This window comes from Hippopotamus amphibius, chromosome 5 (genome assembly GCF_030028045.1).
Source record: "Hippopotamus amphibius kiboko isolate mHipAmp2 chromosome 5, mHipAmp2.hap2, whole genome shotgun sequence".
In the NCBI taxonomy this organism is placed as follows: Eukaryota; Metazoa; Chordata; class Mammalia; order Artiodactyla; family Hippopotamidae; genus Hippopotamus; species Hippopotamus amphibius.
In genome coordinates, this window is record NC_080190.1 from 32516723 (window position 1) to 32541005 (window position 24283).

Sequence of the window (24283 nt, forward strand, 5' to 3'; positions counted from 1 at the left end):
GAATAAAGCTGAAATATGTCTAAATACAAAACAAAATAAAATCAAGAAACTATTAACCAAATCTGTTGTTTAAATTGTTTTGCGAGAAAAAAGTTTACACTGTGTTTTTATTTTTACAACTGGCAAGAGAGCAGTTGTCTTTAGCAGTGCCATGGGTATCTGAAAAGGCCTACATGAGACGATGGATCAGAAAAACTAGAAATGTCTTAGAAAATGCCTACCTCAATGCGAAACTGATCACTGAATTATGAATAAACCAAGAAAAAAGATTATTATAGAAGTATTAACACAGATGCATGGGGATGGTGAACATGTACATGCTGGCTATACAGCCAAAATCTAACAAAGAGAAGGAAAGACCAAGAGCAACTGGGAAAAAAACCTCACTGCACAGGATACTCATGACATGCATATTCGTCTGTTTGTATACTGTCCTTTAGCAAGACGTTTTGGAAAGGAAATATCTGGAAGGTCAACAGGAAGAAGCTCCTCTCTTCCTTTAGAGCAGGGAAGACACCAGCGATACTCTTGGGTGAGTGACTGCAAAGTCATTTCCAACTCTTGGACTCGATATATAAGTGGGAACTTAAACTCCTCCTGCAGCTGCAGGCTTTGTAGCTCACGGGGAAATCAGGAGACCTCCTTCCTCCTCCAGGAGGTACCCTGTGTCTACGCCCCTCAGGTGTTACTAACAACATAAGTATATAGCACTGGGAGGCAGTGGAGAGTCCTTTACCCTTTACTAGTTGTGTGACCTTGGCCAAAACACTGAACCATTGTGGGTTTAGTAGAGCACCTTCCCCTTAGGATTGCTGCAAAAGAAAACCTACAAACTTTACACAAATACCAGTTACCATTATTGTCAGCCAACCACATTAAACATGCTTCATTAAAAATAACTCAGAGCAGGAATGTACATTAATACTTTTTTACAAACCCTCAAAGGGGATTTTCTAGATAAAGTTTACCCTTCAAGTACCAAACAGTTAAAAATTTTAAGTATTTCTGATGGAAGTCTTTAAAAACTTATACCCTTCTCTGAACACTATTTATTCTTTCTCCGTGACTCAGAGTCATTACCATCCATACTATCATTGAAGCTTGGCTGTTGTTTTTACTACACTGAACTGAAACATACTGATAGTTTTGGGGGCTACTCAATAAAGTAAATCTATTGCCTAAATACAAAGTCACCGTGGCAGTCTGCATTTTGTTAAAAATCTTTCTTCTTATTGGCTTCCTAACAGCAGCTGTGTTTAGGAGTCCCACTTTCACCTTTAGTGGTGTACTTCTGCTCACTAGCTGAAACCCAATCTCAAGTGCTAGACTGTTAAGTGAAAATAAACAAGCTCTGAATGAAAGCTTGAGGAAGAGTTTTGTGAGTAAATCACATGGATCTTCTGACAACACCTTCAACTGCTCAGAGCCCTTTATTTCTGTTTTTGGTTCTTGGATGTGTTCCTGATGTTTCTGAGATAGGTGGCTACAAATAAGTGAAAGATTACTGCCTTTTCAATGCATCAAAAAATATACTCTATTTTAGCAATACAAGAAAAGGGAAAAAAAGGTCGACAAAGATCTACGAGAAGCATTCAGAAGTATCATGGCATCTTATTGTAGAAAAGACTGAAGAGATAAACAGTTCTCCCCAACTCAAGAAGTGCACTCATTACCAAAGTCTATGAAAACGTTCTGGACACTGCTTCATGGCTGTGAGGCCATGGCTATGCTCTGGAGGCAGACTTTGATGTTTGAATTAGCAACATGCCTTGAGATTCATGAAGTCAAGGTGTGTGCCCAATAAAAGTACAGAGAGCTCTGAAGAAAAACTGAGGAAGCACTTTCTTCTAAAGTGATGCTCACAGAGAACAAAACACTGAATAATGATTAACCCGCAGATGATACCTAACTTCCCTTATGGTTGTGAAACTTGGATCTGCTGCTGTGCCACATGTTTCAATAATTCAACAGCGATTTAATATTTTAGTCACCGCCAAAACGAATGTAAGATCTCCCAAATGGCCATGCAATCAGCTCTGAAGCAACGGTTGTGGCAATATGGCTAGTCCCCAAGGACAAAACAGAGCAACCACCAGTAGGTACTATCTATTTCACAGCATCATGGCAAGAGGAGGCGGTGTCTTCACAACTAAGGCATACTGAAGAAACATTGTTAGTACCCACTGAACTCTGACCTGGAACAATGCAGTACAGCTTTTGGAGGCTGAAAAACAGCATCACAGAGGCGGGCACAGACTACGCCAACCTTAAAAGGTATCTACAGCAGTGGTTTGGAGAAGCTCAGGAGATGAAAAGATTAAAACTGCAAATGGCAACCTTACTTGAGAGAAAGAGACATCAACAAAGGGCTGTTTTGTGTGTATTCTCCTGGTAGAAAGGATCAGGGACAATGCCCCGGTAAACCACAGGTCACCAGAGCAAGCGGTAGGGGGGTCTTCAGCAGTTACACCCTTGGCCACCTCAAAACTACCAACCTGGAGTGACTGGATCCTTTCCTGAAACCCTAAGCAATGGTGGTTTATAAAATTCTTTGGCAATGATCAGAGGCCTTGCATATTTACCCTATAATTTGTATCTTTTACTGACAATTTGTCTTAGCTTTCCAAGTAGATGTAAGCTACTTGGGTGTAGGCAGGGGCTACATTTCATGTTTTGCTATTTCCTCTTAGCAAAAAAGAGGGGGAAGGAAAGGGAGCATCAAGGATGCTTCCGGGGTTTGCTTCTCCTGAGCATCACCATTTACTGACATAGGAACATGGACAATGAAGCTGGCAGCTGGTGACTGTTGGGGTATATTCTGTTCTGTACACATTGAGTTGAGATGTTTATAAGATGCTCAATCTGAGATGCCTGGTAGACAACTGGACACACAGGTATGAGCCCACCAGCAGCTTCGCCTGAATATGAGAACCTTCACATTAATACCAACCTTTGCCCAAGTGTCATTAAATGGGCCCTGTTATAATAGCTAACTTTATAACTATAGTAATAAAATTACTTTTGACTGTGCTTCTAAATTACCCAGCTTCCTACCTTATTTGATTTTCTCTGGAAATTTTTTCAATAAGACCTATGTTTATATGATTTTTAATTTCATATCATTCAACTACTTAATTTTAAAAATTAACATCAACTTTCCGAAGTTTAATTCTATTACTCTTTTGTTCATGTTTAAAAAAATGGGTGCTAGACAGCTTTGCCTGAGTTTTAAACAGCTGGTCTTTACATTTGCTTCTAGTTATTCGATTCTTCCCATAGTCCTAGGCCTTAAAAGAGCCTAAATACAGCATTTGTCCTGATTTACTCTCAGACAGTAAGTAGGGAAACCAGAGAGAGGTGAGTTTCTGTCCCACAGACCACTTACTCAACTCCACCTTAGAAGAGAAGCACTATGTTTTATTTTTAGTTCAGTGATTATAGTTGGCATCATAATATGTCCGTCACATCTGACTATATTAGATCTTCAAAAGAATAATAACTCATCACAGATTTTGAAATCACTTGTTTGATTTCATGTTTCTTCCATCCAATTAACAGGACACTCTCTAATAGTTAAGTCGATTGCTTATCAGTCAGAAATACTTCACCACCACCACTGAGGAGCCGTAAGAACCTAGGGACTGGTAAATGAGAGGAAGGGCTGTAGAAGAAGAGGGAAACTATCCGAATTAGTTCTGTGTTTGTCTCCTTGGTGAGAAATGGCCTGTATGACCTTGACCACTTTGTCTTTCTATCCCCAATTCAATGCCTAATTCTTAAGGGCGTGGTAAAAGGATAAGATAATATTCATAAAAACTTTGAAAGGCACAGTTTAAGCATGATGTGTTGTTTCACCACCCTATCTTTAATGATTTACTCAATGATGTTTTTCTAGATCAGAGGTTAGACACAGCTGAACTCGCCTACTTTGTCAATACTGCAATACTTAAATTTCCAAAGGAAAGCATTCCTGTGGTTAACATAAATGGTGGATGGTCAATGCCTATGTTCTCTTAGGATAAAAGATCAAATAGAGAAGAGATGTGGCAGAGAGATGAACTGACAACTTTAAGAGTCTAGAATGTGGGACTGATGGATTCAGGTAATCTCTCAGTATCTGCTCTGTAACTACTGATGGCAAATGCAACATCATTGATGACCAAAATATATTCTTTTTGACTGGAAAAGATCAATAGAGAGAGTGAATGATGTTTGGATGAGAGCTAACCTTAGAAGGAGAAAAAGATAATTCCAGGAAAACAGAAGGGGAGAGAAAGCTTGAGACACTACTTTAGACAGAGTGGACCAAACAGTTAAGAGTTGTAAATTAACTTGGCTTGATTCTTCTCTTTAAATACAAGAAATGTAAAAATGCATCATAAGCCCTTACTGCTTAAAGGCAGTAAGAGTTGTAATTTTTGCCAGATAATAATTACTGAAATTACGTTCCCTAATTCCTTACTTCTGGTCCTTTAAGCACAGAAAATATTAAGTATGTTCAAGGGCCTAGATAAGTCTGCTGACAAGTCCTCACTCTTCACTGGGAAATGCATCTACCCTTGGCTATTTCACATCTGTGTATCTTCCATACCTGGACACAGAAACACTTTTAGGGCTATGACAAAATTGTGAGTGTATGTATAGTGGAAGAGAAGCATGGGGAATGGAGGTTTTTCTTCACTCTCGAAAAGGCCATGTATAGTTGTATGTGTAAACTACTGAAAAATCAAGTTTTCTTTCCCTGGAACTGAACTAGGAGAAACAGTAACAGGGTAGGCAAAGGTGACATAGAAAAGTGAGAGATAAAGTTGGTAAGATCACAGAATAGAAAGTGGCTTCTTAAAATCAGGCAGCTTAATATCTGATTTCCAGCTGGTCGAAATCCTAATTATCTAAATTTGGACTCAGATAGAATTTAGATGGATTTAGACAGAAAAAGATTTCAAAACTGTGGTTAAGGAGAGATCAGAATTTATTACTCCTTAGAGATCAGAATTGTGGGGGATGGCGTGTCTGCTGGGGGTGGGGAGTGGGGTGGCTTCAAATCCAAGGTGTATCTGTATCTCTTCACCCTGCAAGAGTCCTGGGTGAGCCACTCCTGCTGATGGCACCATGGCATGTTGCTCAGGTGTGGAGTGGAAGAATAGCTGAGAACTACTGATTTAAAACAAAGACATGCAATCCCTTTGTGATGCTTTCTAAATTTACTGTATTCTTAACCAAGTTCACTAAAAACAGGGCAGAACAAAGGTTCAAAAAATTATGAATTAATACTGCAAATTGGGGGAAAGGAGAAGTGCTTCAGAGGGTGCTTACTGGACATGAGGCCATAATTTGCCTTTCCTGTATCTCAGGGTTTAATAAAAGGCTATTATCTATAGTAGATCTAAATATGATAGAAGCAGTTTAAGGCTTGTCCACTGTCTCTTCTATTTCTCATAAATTTAGCTAAATTGTCAAATTTATTAAATTACAATAAAAAATACAATATCAAGGAGATCCTTATGTTCACTCTTTAACATATTTTCACCCTACAGACAAGTGTACCTGGGAAGCCAAAACATAAACAGAAAGTTGCTTGGTGAGTTAGAAGTCAGGGCAAGCGGTCATCAAGCACAACAGTCCAATACCTCCATCTTCTTTCTAGGCAAGTAAGAGCCTCACAAAACAGACACTTCTAACTATTTATTTCCGAAAAAAGTTTTTTTTTCCCTCTACCAAACTGATTTTTGTTTCTATCATCCCAGGTAAGACTATGCAAGACCAAATACGTTACATCTGGTGTTAACTAATGTAAACAAAAGGAAGGAGGATGCAGCGAGAGAAAGACAGGGGATGCTGGACTAGACGGCACAAGTCTTAAAAGTGACACTTCCTGGAAGTGGGGGAAGAAATATCCCTAAATGATATAACTACTGATGTGATGAGAACACAAACCTAAATTCTCAAAAACACTGTAAAACAGACTTTAGAAAATAATACAGTAATTTCAGACAAAGAGGACAGACCTCTGCCCGGGGCTGATTTGAACTGAAAAAAATGTCTGTCCCTAGACTCACGGAGTTCCTGAAACCAGATTAAAGAGTGATCTGATCTTAAAGACATAGCTGACATTTTAGGTCAGGATACATGAGAGCTCAAGAGAAAGCAGTGAGTCTAGCCTACTTCTTTTGTTTTTGTATCTGTCAGGTAGGGGATTAAAATGTTGTTCTTTAGGGGAAACTGCTCTTCAATTCCCTTGAAATGACCAGGACAACGACAGACTAAAAAATACCGCTGCTTAGGCAGAATACAGAGGCACTCATTCCCCAAGTGAGAGAAAATGCACCATTATCATGACGCTCTTCTCAAGGGGGTGAGGGGGAAGAAACATCTGTCAAGGCCCAGCAGTGGCCAAGGACTGTGCAGTTTCCCTGAAGTGGAACTGAGAGGAGTCAGTCCAGACACGATTACCATCACAATCGGAATGTATCTCTTTTGTAATTAATAATAATAATAATAATAATAATAATGACAATAACCTCAACCAAAAACCCACACAGCCACCTTGCAGGGCAGTGTTAATGGGAAGCTGACATAAACAACACCCAAAAGAACATTTAACAGTTCACAGGACAGATCCCTGCAACACCAGTGTTTTTCCCTCTCAAGAAATAAAGTGGTATGTTTTTGGACATATATTCCCAGTTTCTTTCTGGGTGAAAGGAGAGGGGGAAGCTGGCAGATTACTTAAATATCCAAATAAGCAGTTATCTAATAGTGTCCTGAGTTTTTTGTGATTTTTATAGGATCTTCTATATCTTAACTTTTCTTATGTTCTCTTGAGGTTCTTAATTTCCACTCTTGAAACCATACAAATCTGTGGTATAATCCTTAAAAGTGGCAACTTTTACTTTTGTTGTTATCTAATAAATCACTTCAGATTGACACAAGGACAGCACTCCTAAGAGTTGTATTAACTATAATTATTTAAAGGACCTAGACCACTTAGTAAAATGTAAAAGGATTTAAAACTTAAAAGGATTTCTAAGGTATTTATACAAGATGTAATATTATTTCTCACTTGTTCACCTCATGAATGTTAGAGGAGGTATATATATTTTAGAATTTAAAGTATAGTAAAAAAAAGTATTTTTATGTCTATCATTCTCTCTGGGGTGCTTTTGGAATTAACAGTCCTTTATAACCAACCCTTACCCCACCTCTCTCTGGAAACACTCAAGGCTACTGTTGGAGAGGTACTGGAGTGAGTGGAATTAAGCAGAATCATCTGTATATTCAAGGTTTTATTTAGGAATATTGGAAGACAAAATATAAGCAAACGTAAATGCATATGTCCACACACATGCACACACATACACTCAACTTAGGTACTTATTCTACCTCAAACCTTATCCCTAGTTTCATCACTCCTCTCGCCTTCAATATACTTACTATCCAGTTCACCTATACTGATCTGACTTCCCTTGAACACTATATTCTAAGCTCCCTGCCACTATTTCTCCTCATTTTAGTTTGCTGCACATTACCCAGAACTGCCATCCTCCTAAAGCCCAAATATGATCTCATCACTTTTTCTGCCTAAAATTTCAGTCAACTTCCCACTGTTCATAGTCCATCCTCCTTTAGCACCTTCTCCCTGTGGGCCGTATTATTTATGTCTCACCATACTCTCATAGTTTGTGTCTATCTTTTATAAACTGCACTTATGCTGCATGGTAACAGTTGACAGGGCTACCTCCTCTATTGGATTGTGAACCAAAGTCCAGGACTTTGGCCTTTTTAACGTGGTAGTTTCACTGCCTAAAAATTGGGGCTTTAGTTCACCTTAGGAATAAGTAAGTGATGAATAAACTAACCAAATAAATTACTATGTAGTGAAAATAATTTTCCTCAGACTTTTTCAAGGAAATTGAAAAGGGCAGAGGAAACATTTTGACACATAATCAGTGGAGAAAAGAAAAAGCTTTCAAAGAAAATGAGTTCAACGAGGCAGGGAAAGGAAGGGAATTTTGAAGGTCAGACAGTAAGACCATGGGCTCCTAACTCTAAGCACACAGGAGGTTCGCTAGTACCAAAAAAAATAAGGAAGGAAAGGTATGGTTTATTTAATGGCTTTCAGAAGCCACTAGAATTTTTGACCGCAAGAACAAGAAATACTTTTTACAAAGGGACTCAGTACACACATCCTAGTTTGTATGTGTGTAAACACACATATGACTCAACGAAACAAAACATATTACATGCTATGTACTCTGATTCTTTTTTCTTTTTAATATCTTCTTAAAAAGTTGGTTAGAACCCCCTGAACTGATCTTATAACTTGCTAGTAGTAAGTTATAATTGGTTAATTAAGTTTGCAAAGCTGGTCTACATAGACTCAACAATTTCTAGTCCCTCACGCGAGTCTGTTATCCTGGTTATTTTCTTCTTAGTCTGTCTCCAGCTAAAATTACACTACTAGGTTTTCCTGGGAAAAACATCTCAAGACATTTTAATAAGACGCTGAAATGAACACCTCTAAACTGTGCTATGATCTGTTTGAAATGCAAAGAACTCCCATTCCATAAAAGTGTAATTAGAATCAAAGTTCTAATCAATATAAACAGCTTCCTCCACAACTTTCAATCTGATTTTCTCACTCTCTCCTTTCCTAAAGTAACTCCTGCCAGGTGCTTTCACTCCTAGTTTTCATTTATTGAGCACTTGCAAAGAGCCTGGCATAGTGCTAAGTATTTTACATACAGAATCTCATTTAAGCCTCACAGCAAATCTCTGAGGTGGGTAGTAAATCCTTTTACACATAAGAAAACTGAGGCTCAAAAAGGTTCAATTCCTTGTCCAAGACCAGGTACTAAGAAGGGAGAAGGGCTGGGATTTTTGAACCAGGCCCATCAAATTCTCTGAAACTCTTCTATGCCCTACCTACTCTTCAAGATTCACCTCTTTCAGCACTGAGTCAATCATACTGATTTCTATTTAACAAAGAAGTTTTAAATGCCTCAAATATAAATTCTTCATTGGCAATTTCATAATATAGATTTAATTCTCTTCCTAAAAAGCAATGTAAGTTTATTCAAGGGTGAAATTAATTAATAGTTAAGATTTAATTAGTTAAAAGAAAATTGTTAAGATTAAATCCCTCATTCTGAGTCAAGAGTGCCAAAGTGGTATAAAGATAAGTATAATGGTGTGGAATCACAAATATTAAGGGCAACTCATTATGTGAGGAGGGTGGGCAAGTCCCTTAAAGGCCGCACGTTCCATGTTTTTCATTTTAAAAATGAAAGATCAGGATGGGACCAACACTGTTTAATCAGTGGGTTAATAAACCCACTATAGTCACAACAATGTGAATATACTTAACAGTACTAAACCATACACTTAAAAATGGTTAAAGCTGTACATTTTATGTCCTTTGACACAATTAGAAAAAAAAAAGAATCTATTGTTGAATAAACGAACTTAAAAAATGCAAACAAACAAGGCAAAACAAAAACACCTCCCACGTTAAAATCTGAAAATACATGTAACATGTTCAAGCCGCGCTCTTATAAACTGACCCTGGCGTCTATATTGATTGAGACTGATTATATCCAGTGATCCCCAGAACTCTTTGTGCTCTAACATTCAAACCAGAACTAGCTTGCACACATCAGAAACAGAAATTATGAATAACATACTTTACAATTAATCAGAATAAAAAGTAACTGTTCAGTCTAATTTTTACAAAACCATCATCACGTTCATACAGTTCATAACAAGAACTTGAACTTGTTTTAAATAAAAGGCAGCTAAAATGACATCCAGACCTTCCCTCCCCCATCCCCGCCTTTCAGAAAATGCTGCAAATGCAAGGATAAGACCTAAGGTTTACAAGACCTTATTAGTCAATAAAGGACTGGTGTATCTGTCTCACATTTAATAGAAAATTGCATTTTTGATAGACGCAGAGTTGAAATAAGGCCTAAAAAGCATTCAGGACAACATTCTTACTTTACAGATGAAAAAAACAAGTGATCTTTCTAATATACCAAGTTGCAAGAAATTTATCAAATAATCCGTATTACTCCATACTGCTGATCAAATAAAGCTGGCAAGAAAAGTACAATTAAGGGAGTTCCCTGGCGGTCCAGTGGTTAGGACACGGTGTTTTCACTGCCGAAGGCCTGGTTTCAATCCCTGGTTGGGGAAACTAAGGTTCCCCGCAAACCACATGGTGTGGCCAAAAAAAAAAAGTACAATTAACATTTTAAAACTACCAGTCAACAAACAACAGTATTCTTACATGCCTATAAAAAGCTCCAGGCTCAAGAAGATTTCATACTTATGAATTTCGATGTATTTTTGCGTAATTTCCAAGCTGGGCTCTAACCAAATCATGACTTAAACCATTCATTACATACCCATCAATCTTCTGAAATGTTCTCTGAAAACAATCCTGTCTACCCCAGCCATGAATGCAGTTTGATACTGACACTACCCCTTGCCCTCAACAGCAAAGAGTCTGACAACTTACAAGTTGACTAAAACGACTAAAATTCTGTGTTAAAATGCTTACCATTTGGGAGCAAATAATGATAAAACAGATACTCTGATTACAAGACTAGTTATCTCATGTTAATAAATAGTTTATTAAAAAAAGGATTTTCACTCATTTCAGCTACAAAATCTAACAACACATGACTTGGGTATATGTTTTTACATTTGAATAGAAGTGTCTGGTGAGAGAAATTCAGTCCTTGAGGAAAAAATAACTCCACAACTCAGAAAGCAGATACCATTTTCCACTTTTTTCCACTCCATTTCCCTTATGCAATTTCCCTGATTCCTAAGAGTTCTCAAATTAATTCCAAAATATCAGCAGACTCAGAGAAGAAAATTTTGGATTAGAAAACATAAGCCCTTTTTAAAAATCAGGTCATAACTGAAGAGCTAAAGTAGCAACATGAAGATAGGGTCACTAAAATAAATTCACTGATGAGATGCTAGATTATAATCCTACTACAACTGACCTGACCACCAGTTTAAAATGGATAATGACAAGAAACACATAGTTATAGCTCTGTATAAAGAAATAATACTTAGGTTTCTAGAAAAACGTTCCACAGACACATGGAGTAAGGGGAACAAGTGAAGCCAACGAACAAGCCTGTACTACCAGCAAGATTTCCAATTAAACATCAGGCCAAAAGGCAGAAAGTGCTAGCTAGGCAGCCAAAGAAATGAGACAAAAAATATTAAATAACTAAAAGATAATCTAGACGAACTACCAACAATAACATCATTAAAAAAATATAAAATGCCATTAGAAATGACTGGAAATCACTTCAACTATCCTGTATTACACGAATATCATGAACTTGAAAAGCCTTCTAAAACATTCTGCTTATCCTTTCTGATCTTTAGCTGTAATTCAGCTGTTCCCCCCCAACTACTTTATAACAGAAATCACTTCGTAATACAAAACTTTTTTTATACCCTTAGTTTCTAAAAACCACAATATACATGTTGAGCAACATATATGCTGTTATTTGTCCTCGTAAAAGGAAATACCAGCATCCTCCCAAGAATCAGAATTACTATAATAACCTTAACCAATTGACAGTGTTGCTTTCATACTTATGCCTCAAGAGCAAACAAAACTGAGTAAATTATTATTCTTTTTAGCAAGTAATCTCAGAATAAAGTTTTACTCTAAGAAAATTATGAAAAAGTCCTGCAAGCAGACATTATGAAAATATGAAAGTATTTAACGTGAATAACCCAGTGAAGAAAACGGAGGTAGAGGAGTATCCAATTAGTAAAGAGACAGAGTTACAAGGCAGTACCGAATCCAAATACTGAAGCACAATTTTGAAGCAGCAACTTTTAGTTACCTAAGAGATTTCATCTAGAAATAATTAATCAAAAAAATTACAAATTTTGATTACCATGTGCATTTATAGTGCACTGTGAAATCTTACCCCTTTTGTGGATTTTTTAAAGAAAGCATTATAATCTTAAGAAGTAGAAACCAAGCTTTTAAAACAGTTTTCACAACAAAATTTATTAGAAGAATAGTGGTTTTGAAAAGTCTAGCATCCAGTGAGAACTACCATACACAACATTACAGCTGGGAATGTTTCTCCAAAATGTCATGGTCAAATAATACAATGGAACCATTAAATCTTACACATGCACGAAAGAACTAGCGCGTTTGACATACAATGCAAAAAAAAGGGGGACCACATGGATTAAAATTTTAAGTACTCATCACATACATTAAGACACAGCTTATTTTAGTCCAGTCAAAAATCAGAACTGCATTAAAAAATTTAATGTAGTGCAATCAAACCAAAAAACTTAATTTGTGATCATAAGTGCTCTACTACATAAACATTGATCATAGCAAGGAACAAAAAGTTCAAATCACACAGTACAAAAAAAAAATCTGTAAATAAATATAAACTACAGTACAAGAGAAATATTAAATTATACAATTCCGTCAAACTGTAAACAGTATATTGAAATGAGGTCCATAAGAGTAAAGGGGGTTCCTGTTTTGTTGCATGACACTTGAACTTCTAGAAATCTGAAAGATGCCATTTTCCGTATCTTCAAAGGCTATGGGTTTTATATATGGAGAATTCCTTTTAGATGTAAGATATCAAATATTAAAGCAGAGGAATAATCTGTTTTGTTAACCACAGGTAGTACTGCAGAAAACAAAAGGAGTTTTAAAGAATAAAGACTTCTAACAGACAAGTCTTAACATTAGAGATGCAAAGGGCTAAAACACTGGAATTAGAACTTCACATCAGAATAAACTTGTCATTGAGGATTTCTAGGCTACAAAATACACTGACAAAATTGTCTGCTGATATGTAGTCCTAGACCTCTGCTAATTTTTTGACATTTACATACTCATGTTACAACACCAACTTTGGCAGAATCACTACTAATAAACTCAGAGCACTCCTGGCCCAACGGTTCCATCACAGTGGCCAGTGCACAGAATTCTCTAAAGACATTGCATAAACTAGAATGTAGAGGTCAGACACCCAAGGACCAGTGCTTGAATTTAGTAGTAGTATGGTGAAGAAGCAAGAGCCACATTGAGGAAGAACTGCATCTGTTATAGTTTACAGAAGCAGCAAGGAATGTCATTTAATTGTGCTGGCTATTAGTGGCATTTAAAAACATATAGTTTGTGTGTGTGTGTGTTGCATGTGCTGGCTATACATTTATGCACATTTGTCTTTTTAAATACACTGTTAACAGGAACCCCCATATTATCTGCTCAGTAGTAATAACTGAATATATAGAATGCCACTATAAGAGTGTGAGGCACCGTGTGCTGGAGAGTTATATGCAGCTTTAAAATCTGTTTGGCTGAGTTATACCTGGATACCTGAACTGAGTTTTTAAGTTGACATTCATCAAGGATGTGCTACCAGCACGTCAAAATAAAAGCAAAACAGAAAAATACAAGTCACTGTTAGGTTTAAGAATAGCATCAAAGTACCTGAATTGAGTGAGAATAGTGTGTAAACTGTCCCTGAGGGTTTTAAAACAGTGTGTACAAGTTGGATTCCTACGAACATTAGCTTTATTTAACAGTGTGGACTGATAAAATACCAATGTCTGACAGTTTAAAGTGGAGGTTATAAAGAATTATACGCAAACACTCCAAATGTATAGTTTATACATTTCTTCTCAAAGCAGCAATAAGCTGCTGTAAAATATACATCCCATCAGAACAAGCAACATGTGGGAGTCAGATAAAGGTTTCTTAGTCTGGTTTTCTGACAGCACAGCATATCAATATCCAATGACTATATCTTTCCTAGATCAGAATGTAACTAATTTCGACTAGCAATATAGGATTAGACTTTTAATCAAACACTTTGCTATTACATACTAAAATTCCTTAAACTTACTAATGCTGGTATACTAACCTAGTTAATTATCCCCCCCCCATTTTAGAAATATACCCTTCCACAACTTAAAAACATTAAGATCCATTTTCAGTCCTCTGATGTAAAAAGCATGTCAGTGAATTAATATTAAAAATTTACACAGTAAAAAGGCTTGAATTTCAGCCAAAGATTCTAAATACTGCTCATTCCCTGAAGACTTAAAAGGGAGAGAGAATCCCTACCCATTTTCCTAGTGATTTATTTTTCTAAAACCGTCTGACACAATTTTCCATTTTGTGGAATTTCCCCCTCACCTCCTCTCAAATTCCAAATTCTCAGCCTGAAATGCTTAATGAAATGGGGAAAATTAGGCAATCACTTGGAATTGCCTGAAAGGTACAAAATGTTACTGTCTTTTTAAAACATAAGACAAGAATTATTTATATAAATGTGATCTGACCCCATATTATGTAGTATGTTTTTTATATTTTTAAATAATCACCCTAAAACTTACAGTACCTAAGACTCTGAAGATAAATTAAGACTTTAGTGTTGTAACAGAAAAAGTGCTGAATTATCCCTTTTCTAGTACTTTAAACATTTCAGACAAGTGCTTTCCTAGTGACAGTAAAGTCTACTATATACCCTTCCACCAAGCAGGAAAAAAAGTCAACTGGATGAAACAAAAGACTTTTAGGAGTGTAGCACCGGGTATTTACCAAATAACAGATGTTGTTCAACTCATTCTGAGGGGGTAAAAATATTCTAGATTGAAATTCTATTTGGCTATTGTATGTTAAAAATCCCTGCTCTACTGTGTCCGTGTCCTGTGTCCAACCCTCCCTCCCCCCTCCCCCAGTCCCCTTACACACTATCCACTGAGAATCTAATCTCTAAAGAGATTATTTTAAAATTTATGTTTTCAGGACATACCTGAGAAAGGGTGCAATTATGCAGAACAAGGAACCCAAGACTGCACTAATACTGGTTACAGGTTCATAAATTCTTTTCCAAGACAAATCTAAAAAGTCTAAGAGGTATGGATCTTCAAATATGTCTTACTGCTTTAGATTTTTTTGGTATGTGTGTAGGGTCATTTCCAGTGTTGAAAAGGTCATCTTGAGCGTGTTCAATGACAGTTCAAGATGAGGTAAAGAGTTTATTTCCATATTCAAACAATAAAGATTAAATATTATGATTATAATATTTGCTACATCCAATAAATCTATGATTAACTAAAAGTGCTTGCTTTTCAGTTTTTATTGATATAGCTCTAAATGAACTGGAAATCTTAAAATTACCCCCCTAATAGCTGCAGAATTAACTTATATTTTATTGTTTGTCAAACCAACATTAATTTGCCTTGATTCTCACTTTTCAAACAATCTAAAAGATTTTTCTGACTATCAAATGAAGGTGGCCCAACTTTACCATGTTATCTATCCTGCGACTCATTTTTAGTATCGTAGGGCAGAATCTTTAGCCTTTCCTCAAGTTTACATACTTTCCCCATCCTACTTTCCAACTCCTTCCTCCAATCTCCTTCATGACACTTAGGGCACACAGCTACAGGGCTAATGTCTGCTTCTTTAAAAGGCAACTGCGAATTTATTTGGGAATGAGAGACAGAGAATATGCAAAGAATTTCTTCTATTTTCCCTTCAGTCACCATGTTCACAAATCCTACTCAAGTCTCAAGGACAGAATGTATCCAAAAAAAACCTAAGAAGACTTTGGAGGTCTGCATTCCTTGTACCACAATTATACTTTTTTCCTTTTCAGCAGAACTTGAAAGCAATTAGATTAAAAAAAGAAAATCCCTACATAGCTTAATAAAATTTCCAAATGGGCTGTTTGGTTAAAGCCATTAAGTTTAATAACACTGGCCTGACCATAGTATTAATGAAGACCTAATTATAATGGAAAGGTAACAAGGAAATCAATCTCTGATATCTTCATGAAGATCAAAATTTAACCTATAACTTTTAATGTCTCCTATAAAAGACTAAGTGGAACAATTCAGTCTATTGCCATATTCCATCACCAATGACAGCAACCTGAATGTATAGAAAAGGATGGTTCACATGAAAACAACCTCTGGAATTTAGTTAAAGAAAGAATAATTATAAAAGCAAAAACATGTAGTTTCAAAATTAAATCTACAGGGATAACAGCTGTTAAGAAAATGACACTGAGCTGTCATATCTACGATAACTACTCAAAATAATTTCAGGTTCTGACATTGGGCTGACTCAATAATTTGTTTTATAAAAATAACTAACTGAATCCAAGCTTCACTATTCCAGGTCAATGAAATATAAGAGAATCACAAAGGCTTAGAACCAAGCCTCGCAGCACCATGTGCTTACTTGGGGTGGGGGAGAACATGCAGCTCATTAGCAGCTCCAAGGTTGCTACATACTGCCTAATGACAGAAGGTAGTTATGATACGGGCCTTTGCAGGTAGTCATTTTTAGTCTAATTTAGAGTTCTCTCCAGAAAATTGGGAACTAAACATTGTGCCTTACTGTTTTACTATCTGATCCCATATAGCTCATCGTATATACAGCTCAGGTAAAATGCTGGGGAATGGAAATGCCAATTGACTGAGGTAATGGTTTATATAAGATAACCAGAGTTCTAAAAGCACTTCAATATTGTAAAGGAAAAGTGTACCAAATAAAGCTAATACACGCTTCACACTTGTTGAGCTTGCTCACCAGAACTGAACAGTAATTAAACTTCACATAAGGACCCCTATTATCACACAAAGCCTTACTCATATCCATGATCTGCTGCAGCAAAGGTTTATCAAGCAACATCTAAACTTCAGAATAACAACAAACTTAACATTAAAAAGTATTATACACAAATATAAATTATTTTTCCTGAAAGAGAGACTTTGTCCTTCACGGGATTTGGGGAACAGAAAAAAGTGTATAGCTCATCACAAACACAGTTCAGAGTCACTTGTAAGCCTACTAAACAAAGTAATATAATACATTACTGTCAAGCTTGATGACTGTTTCAGAAATGAGGAAGCTGATGATAAAAATACCAACTGGATATCCTTCCACGGAATTAGTGTTTTTGATTTTATAGTGCCATAGCTTATCTACCCTATATCTATGTTCTCTCATAAAAAATGCAGGACTTGATTTTAAATACATTATCTCCTAATACTAGTTTGAGTAATGTCATCATCCACTTACTAGAAAATGAAAGGAGAAAAGGCTTTTGTGACAAAGATAGTTGTGAACTATACTTTCCCATATCATAAAAATGGTCAACTGTTGTTTGGGTTATGCAAAACTCTGATTAGCAGAAATTAAGCATGCGAATAGACCAACCTCTATTACACATTTATGAGGACGTCCCCAAACTAGAATATCTACACTGAAAGTGCCAATACAGAATAGTGGCAAATCAAGAGGGAAATCAAATATTATGGGATCACTGCGGCACCAAGACTGACAGCCAGCCATGTGATGAGCCACGTCCAAGAAACACATGGTTAGAATGGAACTCTGAACACAAAATTTAACATTAAAAGTGCACCTGAATATTACAAACTAACTTTACAAAAACTACAATAAGGTAAAATATATATCTTTTGAAATATTCAGCAGCTTTTGTATTTTTTTAAAGTTTTTTTTTTGAGAGGCTCATGAAATTTAAAAGGGACCACTATCTAATTTCAACCATGCTTCACAAAACAATAATGGCTATTTTATATTGCAGTTACCAATGTAATGCAATTAGTGCTTTAAAATAATCTACACTCAAAAAGAAAAAGAGAGACCGACCGACCTTTGGAGGAAATATGCTTATTCAAAAGCTTCTTGGAAAAGAAAATTTACCTGAATATCAAGTCATGACTGATCTCAAGTGTAATGTTTAAAAGCTTCACAGACATGAATATTACAATCTTCAGGTCTCAGGACTTTTAATCTGAGAAAGTTTAGAGTTTGGTTTGTTTTTTAAATTCACTTTCTAACCAAAACAAATAATAGAAGTACTCAAATTTTCACTATTTACAACTCTCAGCCTACAATCTGAAATGACACAATACAAGTTCTCTTATTTAAACTGCAGCATTAAAGGGTAGGCACACCATTCTTCTGCTGCTCGATTGTCATCCACTGAAACACACATAGAAAATATTTATGTTAGTAAAATGATCACTCCATGTACACTACAATGACAAAATTTACAACTCAACTCATACATCACTTTAGAGACTACCACATAGGATTAAAAACCTCTCTGAATAGTAAAACTCTACAAAAGTTGAACTTTTAGGGCCAGATTTTTAAATGGGCCTTTAATGATGCCTTTCTGAGGGGATAAGAACAAGCACAAATTAATTGCTCAAAGGACCTTTTTGCAGCAATCTTGGGCTACCGAATACCCCCAAACATCACGCAAAAAGGCACCATGGCTGCAATTAATTGTGTGTGACAAATCGAGTGTGGAACAAAGGAGGTGCTCCTTCATAAGCTTAGTCCTTTGCTTTCAGCAAAATTTCTACAACTTCCTTCAACTGCAGATGAAACCATACACATTTCATTAAGTATTTTTATTGCAACTTCCAGCTAAGCTAGAAAATACTGCAGAGTCATACACTGCTCTGAACCTGCTTTTTCTGTTGAGAAGACTAGAAAGCTAAGAGGAAACAAGCTCAGTCATCCACCGATTAAACTCCTACACAAAATAACCAAACCAAAAGAGGAATCCAAGCCCAGGCTATGTCAAGAATGTGTGTATTTTAATAACAGCAATGGTGTGCCTAACCTTTGAACACATAGGTTGCTGAGGGAAAACTATCCTTAACCTAATTAACTGCTCCAAAGTTTCCAGGCAAGAATTTATGCCTTGGGAATATCTGGACTTACTCCTCAAACTGTTAGTATTCATCAGAAATCATCAACCTCAATTTAACACTCCAAGTTTGATTTTATTTTACACAAAAACTCCAATGATTTTTGTCTGTTGGTTTGTTTTTGGTTAAGCATTCAGAATGGCCTGACCACCTTTCTCAGCAGATTAGAATACAGGGTGTATGTGGGGTGGATTTTGTTTTGCACAAGGAGTAATTGCAATTTGGTCACAATGCAAAATTAAATTTCATGGGCCTTATTTACCTGTTATTCTTGCAAAAAAGTTGTAGCAAATAAATGTTCCAAACCTTATCACTGCAATTTTAAAAGCCCATCTCAAAAAAAAGATTAGATGTTCTTTACGGAGTGCTTATACAAAACACAATCTGAAAGGTCCTGAACTGTGTGCTAAACAACCATAAAAATCAGCTAAATATCAGAAAAAGTTAAGAAGGGGATGGTATGTAGGATGCCAAAAAAAGAAGGAAAAAAAAGAGAAAAAAATAAAAAAGCTCAAAGCAACAAATTAAATCAAAACTAAAAAACAACCCTGCCCCCCTTGTACTAGTATCTGAATTAATTAAAAAAGAATTGCTAAGGAGCTTGATTTCTGATTGAAATATTGTCAGAACTGAAATGCAACCTACATCATATTAGGTTACCTTGGGGTTGTGTTTTTTTCCTCACCACAAACATTAATTCTTCACTTATGTGGACATTTGAGCAGATTACTGAGTCTGTAAAATCTAGATACCACTTTTGCAATATTATAATTACTCACACACATTTCCCCCCATTTCTCCCATCCCCTCAATAAACAGATCTTAAATATTTTAAAATAGTTGCTGCAACTGACATTCAGTTGTTAGTTAGCACGTGATCAAATCTGTAGAAGGATTTAAGAATACAAAGAAACTTAATCTGCTAAAATGAGGCATCCTCTATTGTTTTATGTAATGTACCCTGACTGCTCCTGAGTAAGAACGGAGCTCGTCCTCCATGAGATAAGGCTATATCCTCACTTGTTGGTGAGACCAAATTTTACCCTTAGAAAATCCCAAATGAAATGACAGCAAAGGTAGTGTTACAACGTAATTAACTGAAGCATTTCTGAAGGTAGTGTGTGCACGTTTTCCACCTCCTTCCCCTCTGGGTGAGCACTAAATAGATTGCTAATTTGTTAAGTAAACTTAATAGTGAGAAGGAAATCATAAAATGTTAACTGATCCAAATAATTATTTATCATTCAATAGTGAAATTTCTTAAATTCAAAGGCTCATTGTTTTTAGTTTCTTTAGTTTAACCCTTAAATTAGTTGAATCCAGAAGAAAAAAATGTGAATAATTTTATAAGATGGCTTTCCAATTTGCAATGATAAAGCTCCCAATATGACAGAGGTGGTTTCTAAAAGGGGGCTTTTTTTTTTCTTTAAATAAAGGCAAATATAACTTAAGAAAAAAAGAAAGAAAAGCATGCAGGCTCTACAGGCAAGGAGTCCACTTCCATGTATCTGTTCTCTGTGAGGTAACTCAATTCTCTTTTGTAGAGAAACATGCAAAAGGCCAAACAATATCCCGAGCCATACTGCACATGAAAATCTTAAAATATGCAACATTCAGAATGCACCTTTCACTCCTGTACACACGAGTCAATGCAAAATCTGCAAAGAAACAAGTGTCACAGTAAATGAAGTTAGGTGCAAGCAATGACAGCTGAACAATGCAGTAGTGCTCACCCAGTTTGTACAGTAATTGGCACTCTACAGTATTCCTACTCATTTTTTGATTCATTTGCACTTTGTGCTGCCTCTCCCTGGGGATCTAATTCAATCTTTACAGAAACATCTGGCCCCTCCGACCTCATTAACTTCATCTTTTTCTTTGGAGGGTTTTTCAAAGTGCCCAGCCTCTCCTTTACTTTGTACTCCAGTGTACTGTGGGGAATCCCATAAATACTCTGAGCTTTGGAAACACTCATTTTTCCACTCATAACCACTGAGATTGCTTCCTCCAGTATCTCACTGTTGTACTGTCTGTAACGCCCTCTTTTCTTCCGAGGCTGCTTGGAGCCAGGATCTCCTTCTTGATCCGACGTGGGATATGGCTGTCCAGAGGTAGACTGCTCAGCATCTGAGCCCCAAGAATCGGGTCCAGCATCTAACATGCTTTTTCTATTTTGTTTTGGAAGAATAGCCCTTAATTTTTTACTAAGCGCGCTCTCCGTTTGTGAACCCATTACCAAAGAGCTATAGCTGTACTGATCACCAATGCGAGATTCCCAAGAAAGATCCATTCCTCGAACTTGTGGTATCTTTAAATCTACAGGAGATGAATGGCTCACATCCTTTTTCCCATCTTGTTTTGCTTGAAGTGCCATTTTTGCAAAGGCAGAGTTTTCTGCAAGAAAAGGAAGGTCACTGATGTTGCTGAGTGCACCATTTCCCCTGAACTTCATACGGCTGAGGTTGAACTCATAATGTGGTTTTGCCCAAGAGGCTTCCCTGGATAATATTAAGTGTTGTCCATGATTCTGTAATCCAGATGGCCCAAGGCTGGCAGCTGTGGACAATTGGTTTCTGCTCAGTAGTTCTTCACTAATCTGCAGGGATCGAGCCAGTGGAACTTTGAGTGATGTGGAGTGTCCAAAACCTTCCCTGGTTCCATCCTGTAAGCTTCTTGGAGGTACCCCATCACCACTCCGAAGTCCGTCTGGGCGGTACTGGCTGGGTCTCCCAGGTCGCCTAATTGGATGGAAGGAAACTGATGTGAGCAGGACTTGCACAGGTAGGGAGGGATGGGTGAGGGGACCACTCCTTTATTAGAAGGCCTTGCTTGGGTAACATCACTTTGTGTTATTTATTTATTTTCTCTAAAATTTAAAAAAAAATGGTCTCAGCAGTTAGTTTTAAACTTGTTCACAAAAACAAAACCAAAAACAAAAACAAAAAACAAAAAAAGAAAAAGAAAAAAAACCAGGAGCTTTTGGGCAAAGAAAAATTAAACCTGTCAGCTGGTCTCTGGTTGGGTTCACAAATATTCGGAGAAAAAGTTTCGCGCAACTGTCTGAAAATAGCACCTTAATTAATTACAAAGTAATCATCAAGTCTCCGTAGATCTACAAAGAATTGTGTTACCAACGTGACGTTACCACTAAACAAGTACAGTAATAAAAGAGTAAGCCAAATAATTTATTTTAATGCAACATATTCAACAATCATGACAACCAGCTATAAAACTGGAACAATTTACATTGGTGGAACCCACAGATAATTGCTTATTTATCCCACAAACAAGTTGATGTTCTTATCAAAAATCAAACTCCAAATGACATTTCTTATTTTACTTGGGAAAAAAAAAACAACCATGGCTACCAGCCCCATGCGGGGGGAAATACCCCAAATCAAAACAAACCAAAATACCCACTGAATTATAACTTACCACACTTCTTCATTTTAAAACACTATTAGTTGCAGATACATGAGTACCACTGATTTTCCATTTGAAATAATCCAAGCTTTAAAGAAACTGCCCTTTATTTCCCCCAAAACTTTGTTCCTTAAGGTCTACTCAAAGTAATTATTGTCAGAGACATAGAAATGAATTTTTTTACCAATTTTCTTTAGTTAAAAAAAAACCTTAAAATACCAAACATCAATTTTGAAATTTTAAGTGGATAGCTTTCAAATAATGTCTTAAAAAAATCAACTATTTACAACAAAGTTAATTCATAAGGTTTTCATTTTTACAATAGAGAAAGATTATCAGTGATAAAACTGGCCATTAGTAAAGCATGCCCAAGGGGAATAATTACATTAACTAGGCACAAAAGTGGAACTTTGCAGAAATAATGGTAAACCAGCTATGTTCTCCAAAAGTCTACAGGGACACTGCCATTACCAGTAAACAACATAATATGGATAATAATTCAACTAAAAGATGGGCAGTACTGCGGGTGCTTTTGTTTTCCAGAAAACACTACCACAATGAAAACATTTACTTTCCATTCAGAGGGACAAACACAGCAATTTCAACCATATAATACACAGACCTAGCGGCTAAGTTTAAAGTGAATCTTAAGCAAGGGATGCATTTATGCAAACAGCACTCAGGCTTCTCCTACGTGTATCCTTAATTACGCAACTCAAGTTTTTTGATATATAAATGGAACCAAATGATTTGGGTCCACGATGACTTAGATCTATATTTAGTATGAAGTATAGTGAAAAAAGGGCTTAAGAAAAAATGATTAGTAAACTATGCAAAATGGATTAAATTAATATGTTATTTTTAGACTGAATAAAGGAGAGAAAAAGGAAGATGATGGAATTTTAGAGAAAATAAAGGGAGCATTTTAGAAGTCAGGAAAGGAATCCTTCAATTTAAAGGTAATTACGAATAAATTGAAAAAGGTTATTCTATTTAGTGTCTACTTACTCCCTTGATACTAAACATCTTCCCCATGTTGATATTCTAAAAGTTAAATAAATCTAAATATTAACTTACCAAAGTTATGTTTCATATCTAGATGAAGCTGATTTTTGGTCACAACAGTTTTATGGAAATGCCTTTCCAACATGGCATCTAAGCATCTTCATTAATACCTGACTGTTTTAAATGGCTACTATGTACACACAGAGGAGGAATTAGACAATTCTTACACTATAAATTAGAAATTCACTTTAGTCTGCTAATAGTTATCAAAACTGAGCATTAATAACATCTTGGCAGCATAAGATGGTTATCTACCAACATCTACAACCGGTCTTATCTAATTAAAAACAAAAAACACACACAATTATTTTCTGAACTGCCACACAGGGTTAAAATTGCAGTTCAAATCAACAAAGCAAACCAAACCAAAACAAACAAGAAAAAAACGAACAGCCCCCATACTCCATTAGAGATACCAAGTTAAATATTGGAGCCCAAGTTTTATTCAGCAACTTCAGCACACAAAATACTGCCTTTACACGTGAACTCTGGAATTATTTAGGTTGGGTTTTACACTCCCAAACACTCAACAACAAAAAGTCCAAAGACATTCTTGCCGTGTTCCTGATTATTTACTATTTGTACTAAACTGGCAAAACTGATCTATATTTGCCAATTCTAGATTTCACAGGTCGTGCCTTTACTTGATTCACACATTAATAGTAATTTTACTAAACGCCCACCTATAAGAGTGTTACTCTAAAGGATTAAGGTTTAAAACATACAGGGGAGGCTGGCATCAATCTTTGGTAAATTGTCCCCTATAAAACTGTGGAAGGCCACAAATATTTTCCCTTACCCGTTCCCTTGGGTACTGGAGCAGCCTGGAGATTGGCTCAGGGAAGTGCTGCCAGCACACGGACTTTTCTTAGTGGATAGATCAAGTACACCGTCTGCAGAGACACAAACAAACACCTGAGGATATTAAAAACTGGGAGCAAATATGAACTGAATAGGCTAAAAATGTCAAAGCAGTAGGCTCAGTCAACTAAACAGATAAAACTAGCCATAT

At 36.4% G+C, this 24283-nt stretch overlaps 1 protein-coding gene across 11 annotated transcripts in view; it reads right to left on the minus strand.

Moving 5' to 3' along the window:
- The window catches only part of LCOR (ligand dependent nuclear receptor corepressor), a 130752-nt gene that overhangs the window by 16455 nt on the left and 90014 nt on the right, over positions 1–24283 (minus strand). For 8 of the 11 annotated variants that reach the window (XM_057734418.1, XM_057734419.1, XM_057734417.1 and 5 more), the window contains one exon: positions 24071–24164. In XM_057734418.1, the coding sequence (XP_057590401.1) occupies positions 24071–24164 (94 nt within the window). Of the gene's footprint in view, positions 1–12038; positions 21522–24070; positions 24165–24283 lie in introns of those variants that run through there. The other 3 variants (XM_057734425.1, XM_057734424.1, XM_057734423.1) reach the window with 3 other exon arrangements.